This window comes from Leuciscus leuciscus (assembly GCF_965113295.1).
Source record: "Leuciscus leuciscus genome assembly, chromosome: 21".
Taxonomy (NCBI): domain Eukaryota; kingdom Metazoa; phylum Chordata; class Actinopteri; order Cypriniformes; family Leuciscidae; genus Leuciscus; species Leuciscus leuciscus.
Window position 1 is genome coordinate 10861238 of NC_138745.1, and position 9198 is coordinate 10870435.

Here is a 9198-nt window from a genome sequence, read left to right on the forward strand (position 1 = left end):
CTCTCACACCAAAGGCATGTGTCTTATCCATTGCGCCACCACCACCGCCCTAATGTAATGAAATTACATTTTAACAATCAACCTTTGAAAACAGTTTTTGGTGCTGTATGGCTAAATTAAAATCTAAAAAAATAAAAATAAATTAAACTTAGTTTACAGATCTATGTTTCAGTTGAGACTTGAAAATACATTCTACATACCAGGAAATAAATTAGTTATTCAAATTAACGGTAATTATTTTTTATGTTGTGTCATAATACTGTTTCATTAATTTGTTGTGTTTTGCATTTCTTTGAATTGCAATTCAGTAAATTCTTCTTACTGTCATTCTTACTGTCTTTAAATTTTGCTCAAAATAAACAATTTTACAGGAACTTTAAAAGAACATATAATCTGTAATATAAAATGAACTAGTATGATCATAAAATGATTTGTTTTTGCTGATGTATAGTTTTAATGATTGCAGGAGAAGTTTTTGCCCTTTCTGGACATGTTCCAGAAAGACAGTGTGAGGGTGGAGGTGTGTAAATCAATCATGGAGGTCTTCATCAAGTATGTTTTTCACTCACTATTCAATATTAAAACTTCACTTCCTCTTTGTAGCTAAACAAGTGTTCAAATACTGGGAAGAGGGTGGTTAATGTTTATTCTAGTTCTAGTTACAAGGTTTCTCTCTTTTGTTTAGACACCAGCAGGAAGCAACGAGAGACCCCGTCATTCTCAATGCGCTGCTGCACATCTGTAAGACCATGCACGACTCCGTCAAGTGAGTGAGATATATATTAATGCGTCTCACTATTAATGCAGAATAAGGGAGTGTTACATTGACGTGTTTGCATGTGTGTCTTTGTGTTGTAGTGCTCTAACTCTAGATGATGAGAAAAGATCTCTGGCTCTTCTGATCAACGGATTTATTCGTATGGTGAGTCCCTGTCCTACAATGCTGTATATCAGTAAAAAAAAAAAAAAAAAATTCAATTTGCTTGAACTAGAAGCTAGTTCTTCATTTTGAGAGCTCAATTGTCAAAAATAAGAACTGGCATCATGTCGTGTCAAGCCAAAATGTTTAAATTTGTTATTTTCTAGTAACCATACAGCATCTTGAAAAATGAGATGATCTGGGTTATAAACATGCATCAAGAGCTGTGCCATTTCATCTCGGAATAGAAAAAAAATATATATACAAAGATTTATCAATTGTCATTCTTATTATTGTAATGCAAAGAAATAAATAGTGATATATAATTAAATTGTTAAAGTGTAAGTTTGCTGATTTTCAACCCACTTTGTATGTTACACTGTTAGTAGTATATGGAAACGAACAATGGGCTCTATAGGGCTTTCGTGAAAGCTAGATTGTACTTCCGCATTTTTGTGTCCCTGTCCATGCCCAGTTGGATCGACAGAGGATGTTATTGTAAGAGAAGGTTCATCACTGAAAATTGTATCTTTGTCTAGTTTTTAAACAGAATTTTGGCAAAAATGGAACACTATGGCAACAGCCATCTTAGTTGTACACAATGGCATTTTGCTTCGGGGGTTAGCTTCCTCTTCTTCCAAATTAACTGATAGAATGGCAGTTTTTTTTTAACCCCCCCTAGGTTTGGCCTAAAACACTGTTTTTTGTCATCCAGTTTGAAATGTTGACTACAAGTACAAACGTTTTTCAGCTTTGTCGTTGCGGTGTTCTCTTCAAATGTATGATTCTTTGCATCCTTTAGCCACTGACCTCAACGCACTGGAGTCTGCACAGGAAACCGAAAGAAACTCACTCCTGCTAAATGTTTACTCTTTGAAATCTTGCACCCGGTAACAATACAGAACAACACCATTGTGACTGAAAGTTTACTACTTAAGCCAGATGGTATTTGACTCTGATCAAGCCTATCCAAAATGAGCAGACTGGAAGTGGCCTTGGATGGCAACATGCCCAGTGCATCATGGGTGTTGAATTTTTTTCTACCTTCAATTTGCCAGTGCTAAAGTACCCCTTTAACTGGTATGGTCAGAGTCGGCATCTACAATATGACCTATATAGTCTTACTAACTTTTTTTGTATTTTGGTCCTTTGCTTCATTAGGTGTCTTTCGGGAGGGACTTTGAACAGCAGTTGAGTTTCTGTGTGGAAGCCCGAGCGACCTTCTGTAATCTAGAGCCCGTCATCATTCACCTGATACATGTGAGCACCCTTTGTCTTAAGCAAGTGTTATGTATTAACAAAACCCTTTAATGTCAGATATTTACTTGAAACACCTCCTGAGATTTTAATTTCATACTTTAATAATTTAACAACACATCTGCATGTTCACACTTATCTGATGTTGGTCACATGACATCCAGATAAACAAATAAAATATAGACTTTTTTTTTTAAATGTATGTTTTTATTATGATTTAATTATTAGCTTTCATCAACTCATGAACCCCTTGCGGTTTGCATTCTACATACCAGGGAATAAATTATTCTAATTAATGATAATAGTTATTATTCAGAATATTCAGAATACTAGAGCTGAACTTATGAAATTCCTATTTTGTCTAGTGCATTTCTTTGAGTTTAAGTTTAGTAAATTACTCTTATTGTCATTCCAATTCGAATTTAACATCCTTTGGGACCAATTCAGTTCAAATTCCTTCAAATTTTGTCACATTACAAATGAAAATGTAATCAGTAATATAAAAGAGTCTCAGCTGCTAACTGATAAGCATGCCTTAACAATTGCTTATGATACAGGGCTTATTAAATTATTTTTTATATGATGTCTTTTACCATATATTTTTAATGTCCTGTGTGTTTTATACTAGTAAACAAATTAAAAACTATTTGGAAAATGCTGTAAAGTCTAATCTGTTTCTGTAATGGAGCGCTGAGGAACTGTGTGTCATGATGAAATGAATGTCTCTCTTACAGACGGTGAATCAGTTAGCCATGGAGACCAGACGTGTGATGAAAGGCAATCACTCACGTAAAACGGCTGCTTTTGTCAGGGTTGGTTTATTCTTTTTACAAAATGTTAATGTGTGAATCTCATGGAAAAAAATTATAATAATGAAAAAACATTTTAACAAATAAAAAATTAAATCACTAAGATGTGTAAGGTAGTTATATAATTATATTTTTTCTGCATTACAGTAATGACAACTGAAGGAAATGTGCTTAATTTTTTATGAAATAATATAATGTAGGTTTAATTTCCTTGTGTAAAATTATTCTTTATGGAGTGAAATGTGGACATATTTTTGACAGGTTTGGTAGATTGCACCTAATAATGTTGGATCCAAGTCAAGTCACCTTTAATTATAAAGCGATGCAATGTTGATTCAGTTCAGTTCAATAACTGTCGATGTTGCTAAATTTATAATTTATGACATGAAGTAGATTCGGCTATAAAGCAGCTCTGCAGAAAACAGTGGTGTCATCATCATTCAAGTTTTGTTCTCATCAAATAGTGTTAGTGCAGTCAAATCGATAATATTACTGAATATTAACTGCCTTTTAAATGACTTTATCCTGTTTTATCCTATAAGTGACTGAGCTTTTGCTGCCTCTTGTGTGTTGTCTATTTCCAGGCATGTGCTGCCTACAGTTTCATCACCATTCCATCTCTCACGAGTATCTTTAGTCGTCTCAACCTATACCTGCTCTCTGGACAGGTAGCGCTGGCCAACCAGTGTCTGTCCCAGGGTGAGTGCTGGAGCCTCCCATACACAAAATATACCTTTTGTACATCCTTGTTCCTGCATCTAATGGAGAATGAGGATTTAAAATACCCTTCATTCAAAACTTTGGAATCTTTAAGATTTGATTAATGTTTTTGAAAGAAGTCTCTTCTGCTCACCAAGGAAATACAGTAACAATGGTAATATTGTGTAATACTATTACAATTTAAAATAATTCTACTATTTTAACATATTTTAAAATGTAATTTATTCCCTTAATAAAGGCCCTTTCACACCAAAGACGACAACTATAACGATAAAGATTTAAAAAGTGATCTAAATGAATAGCAGAATCCAATTTTTTTTCCAGATGATGAATGATAAAAGTACTGACAGCCAATCAGAATCCATCCTGCTTTAAAGAGCTTGAGCATTTAAAGCGGCAGATGACAGAACTGCAGTGCGTGCTTAGAACAGAACAATATTGTGTGTTAGTGTGGATGCTAATATAGTTATCATTATAGCTATCTCAATGAAATAAAAATTCAGCTTTGCCATCACAGGAGTACATTTTAGAATATATAAAAATGGAAATAAATTATTTTCGGGGCTGTTTACACAACTACAGCGTTTTGGGTGCCTGAAAACGCAAACTTTTGAAAACAGGTTTCTAAGTGCATGTTTTTGAGAACGGTCTCTGTGTAAATGACAAAAACGCAAATCTCTGAAGACGATGACGTCATGCACATGCGTATTACGTGTTCAGTCTATAGTGTTTCATGGCCATCTAATGGCCTGGCAGCAGAATACAGGGTTTTTAGTAGTTTTCACAGATCCGTGTGAATGGGGATCGTTTTAATGGTGTCGTCTGTACGTGGAAAACTCAAAGAAAACAACTTCTCCATTTTAAGCAAATCGTTGTCGTGTAAACGTAGCCTTAAATTGTAGTGATGTTTCTCAGTATTACTGTTTGTACTGTATGTTTTTTTTATCAAATAAATGCAGCCATGGTGAGCAAAAGAGACTTCTTTCAAAAACACTATAAAATCTTGAAGATTCCCAACTTTTGAATGGTAGTGTACAAAACTGACCTCAGATCGGTTTCAGAGAGCAGCCTCTGCCATGATCGACCAAGATTGGGTGTGATATTAATGATTTGATATGGACTGAGAAAATGTTTGAGAGAAATTCATTTCTGCTTCCATTTCTCAGCGGACGCGTTTCTAAAGGCAGCGGTCAGTATTTTGCCAGAAGTCCCGCGTACCATCAGCATTGAGGGAAAACAGCGATCATCAGAGCCCTTCTTTCTCGAATTCATTAACAACTTCCTCTCCACACTGCTCGTAGTGCCGGTAATATATGCGGAAACATTTGCAGGAATGTTCTAGCCGTGTCTCTAGTGCATATCTGAGCGCCATTGTTCAATATGTCTCATAGGACCATCCGGAGCAGGGTGTGCTGTATCTGGTGCGAGGGCTCTTGAATATGGTGCAGGACTACACCTGGGAGGACAACAGTGATGCCAAGGTCCGTGTCTACATCAGCGCTTTACCATTGCTAGCAGCAATGAGCCAGGAAAGCTATCTCTACACCATTCCTAAAGGTACCGCACTGAATCCATGCAGAAAGCTACTCTAATAAACATCATCTTAAAGTCTTTCTGACATTGAATTCTAAACGGAATCACTTTTGCTCTTGTTGCAGTGGATTCCAATGAAACCCTCTATGGAGGAGATCCCAAGTTCATCGCAGAGATCAACAAGTTGTGTGAGACTCTGATTGGTCAGGTTCTGGATCATTTAAAGACTCTGGGCCGAGATGAGGTGAGCATTAATCCAGGATACCGTGTCTCTAAAAAGTATCTGTAATCTTATATATTTTCCCCGCATTAGATAACAAATTATCATAGTATAAAAGCTTGTTAGGATTTACATGATAAAATAATATTTATAATGATCAAAATAGAATAAAATAAAGAAATGGAAATGTGCTTGCTGACTATGTACATTAGAGGGCGACCGTTTTATAGTTTTTGCAGATTAATCGGTCGATTAGTTACTTCTTGGAACTAACCCTAATCGGGAAACATCAGTGTTGATAGTAGCCGAACATTTGTTTTGGGGTGTTGTTTGATTTATTCGTGTTCTGGAGCTTGAGGGTTCTATAGTCTTTGGTTTCACAGTATAAAAGCGCCCCTAGAGGTGAAATAACACCAATCACAGACTCCATTTGCAGTTTGTTGTGAAACGGGATGATGCTTTGCACAGAGACGGACACTGAAGAAAACTGATAAATGTTTCTATTCAAAGTTGCGAATTAAATTATTCGCTAAATTTGAATATCGCATAAAACATTTGCGAATAAAGCACCATTTCCGTCCCATGTGTTCAAGACAACAAAATCGTCACTTCCTGGGAAGTTGACGCAAAATATATGTAATAAAAATGGAAGTTAATGCAATTGAGGAAGCAGCTGTGGCTCTTTATTCGTATATAATAAATTGCTTGCGCGCTGATGAAACGCAATAAACTGTCATGTTATCTTGCATTCTGTATTATTATTATTATTATTATTGTGGTATTTATCTGTCTATCAAAAATTTAAGTCACTTCATTTTCAAAAATTATGTTTGGACCTCATCATCCATACAAACATAGGGTGAATTAAGGGTGATTGGGACATAAGGTTGAATAGGACAGTATAACTAATGAGTAAAAATAAAAACTTTTTTTGCTGAGCCCTAGCTGTGAGACCACATAATCAAAATTGGATGCCCTTATTGCTGTGACATCCTGTAGGTGGGTGGGGCAGGCATCAAACAGGAAGTTGACCCTGAAATGCATGAACTGAGGAAAATGACATGAGCTTTTGCTAGTTTTCATAATAAGGTCCTAAAATTCTCGTAGCTATTATATTATACAAACTTTTGATGAAAACATGAATATGATGCTCTACTGATAGAAAATCAGTAAAAAATGTGTTAATATCATGTTTCTATTTTCAGAATTAGGTTGTTTTTATTTTGTCCCATCCACCCAAACACAATTTGGGTGGATGGGACAGCATGATTTTGGGTGATTGGGACAGTTGCTAATTAAGAAAATGAGTTACCTTGCAATAGAGAACCATTGTTTATGCTCTGTATGCTCTAAATCAGTGGTTCCCAACCTCTTTATTCGTGCAACCACAAAAATATTCATGAACTAGCTAGATTTTGCTAAAATAAAACGACCAAATTCTGAAAATAGAAACATTATAGTTAAACATTTTTTACTGATTTTGTTGCAGTAAAAAAACATATTCATGTTTCCATTAATGGTTTGCGCAGGTTAAATGCGTTTGTCAAACAGTTCATTGGTGATGGAGCCACCCAACATTTCATCCAAATATTACCAAAAAGAAAAGATTTGGATCAGTTTACCTAATTTTTTGTTTGTTTGTACAAATTTTGGTCCTGAAGCATTGTTTTTTTTTTATTGTTTACATGATTTTTTTATGCTTTCAATTACTTTTGGTCTTCTTTTACATCAATTACATGTGTTGTACTGTATGAATTGTGGATGGATTTATAAAACATTGAGAAATAAAGTTGAACAGAATAAACATGACTAAATAATGATCAGAAAAATATACAATTATATCAAAGTATGGACTAACTTGTGCAATACAGTAAATATGCTTACACAACCCTAAATGATTGGAAAGATGCCCTGTCCCAATCACCCAAATATTACCAAAAAAGGGGGTTTTGGCTTAGTTTACTTAAGTGTATGTCACACATCCTTTCATTATAATATAACCTTTTTTCCTGTTCAAATGGATAGGTAAAATCTTCAGTATTACAGAAATGTATCGTGTTAGGTTGATGTTTTTAATTTATGGCAAGAAGCCTTGCACAAGGCGGAAATTCAAAAACTGTCCCAATCACCTTTAATCGCCCTACTTCTCGCCATTTTTCTGGTCACATGATCTGTTGAGGCAAAGTCATGACTTTTTGTTTTATTCGGTAAATGTGTTTCCATCATAGTTCATGCGCATGTTGGCTTTTTGGATAAAAATAATTGGGTAACACTTTATTTCAATAGTCCACTTTAGACTCTCTACTGACTATAAGTAACTTGGCAACTACAAGTCAACTTATTCTCCTAACCCGAACCCTAACCTAACAGTCTACTCAGTCTACTACAGTCTACTAATACTCTGAGAGTTAGTTGACATGTACTTATAGTTAGTAGAATGTCTAAAGTGGACTATCGAAATAAAGTGTAACCAATAATTATCCACCTTAACTGAGTGCATACATTTTTAGAATTTATGCACATCTTGGTGTTTCCATCTAGCGTGTTTTTTATTAAAAAAAAAGTTGTATGCAATATCCCAAAATGCACATAAAAGTTGGGCGGAAACAGCGAAATGCTAATGTATGTGTATTGTACACATTATGGTACAATAAATCAAGGTCTGTGATGGTAACCTTTCACCTTTCATGTTAATACGCCGATTTAAACAAACCATCAAAGATTCACTTCTGATATGTGAAGATACAGTGAGCTTTTATTTTTGGGGGTTTAGAGGAGATATTGCTATAAACATGAGCAATGTTAAGTATATCTTTATTTTAAACTCAGAATATCACACAAACCTGCAATTATTAAATGTTAAATTACACAAATATAATATTTAATCTTACTTTATTAACCAGTGTCTTTGCTGCTGACCTTCGATGATCCAATTCAACCATACTAATAAGCAAAACTGGGGTAACCTTTTTTTTTTTTTTTTTACAGTATGTGCACTTATGTGTATTTACAGTATTCTTACCTAAGGAAGTACTGGGTAATATAAGCTAACTACAGGGGTTACAATTAGGTTTAAGAGTAGGTTCAGGTTCACAATTATTTAATTGTTTAGGGAGTAACACAATGTTGTAATGCATTACACTGTGTGTAATATTTATTAATGTGTATGATTTTGCATGGCTGCAGGTCTGATATCTTATATCTGTGCTGATGTGTGTGTGTGTGTAAGGGAGTGCGCAGGCAGGGCAGTCTGGCCTTCTCTCTGTTCGGCTGTCTGTTGGCTCACGGTGATCTACGGAACAACAAACTCAATCAGCTGGCTGTCAACCTGTGGAACCTCAGTCACAAACACGGCTTCTGTGAGACACGCACATCGGTGAGTCGTATGCACACACATGCGGTGACGTTCAGCTGCAAATATAATGCCTTGACCCATGTCTCTCATCCTCAGCAGATTCGGACTCTTGAGTACATCAAACATCAGGCACAGCTGGCTGACATGAGCCATCTCTCTGACATCACAGCACGTCTGTCTCTGCAGTCCCGAGCCTGACGCGTGACAGGCTGTCAGAAACCCTGAAACCATTACTAAAACTAACCAGTAGTTCAATCTTCTATCAAAAATCTAATCATGACTTATTAATATTTCTTATTGTCTGTCAGTTTGCACTTGTTTTTGTACAGTTTGTGCATAACATAGGGATTATGTAATAAAATACTCTAAATCATAATGCCTTGTT

General features: G+C 35.5%; 1 protein-coding gene across 2 annotated transcripts in view; it reads left to right on the forward strand.

Moving 5' to 3' along the window:
* vps35l (VPS35 endosomal protein sorting factor like) overlaps nucleotides 1-9189 on the forward strand; it is a 29685-nt gene extending 20496 nt beyond the window's left edge. The window contains exons 20-31 of one of the 2 annotated variants that reach the window (XR_014201192.1): nucleotides 467-552; nucleotides 686-766; nucleotides 859-922; nucleotides 2081-2179; nucleotides 2911-2988; nucleotides 3570-3684; nucleotides 4872-5011; nucleotides 5097-5262; nucleotides 5364-5482; nucleotides 8688-8834; nucleotides 8913-9071; nucleotides 9114-9189. Coding sequence is in view for 1 of the 2 variants with exons in the window: in XM_082152262.1 (XP_082008388.1) it covers nucleotides 467-552; nucleotides 686-766; nucleotides 859-922; nucleotides 2081-2179; nucleotides 2911-2988; nucleotides 3570-3684; nucleotides 4872-5011; nucleotides 5097-5262; nucleotides 5364-5482; nucleotides 8688-8834; nucleotides 8913-9011 (1194 nt within the window). In the remaining variant the exon portion in view is untranslated. Of the gene's footprint in view, nucleotides 1-466; nucleotides 553-685; nucleotides 767-858; nucleotides 923-2080; nucleotides 2180-2910; nucleotides 2989-3569; nucleotides 3685-4871; nucleotides 5012-5096; nucleotides 5263-5363; nucleotides 5483-8687; nucleotides 8835-8912 lie in introns of both variants that reach the window. The other variant, XM_082152262.1, reaches the window with a different exon arrangement.
* The last annotated feature ends 9 nt before the right edge of the window (nucleotides 9190-9198 follow it).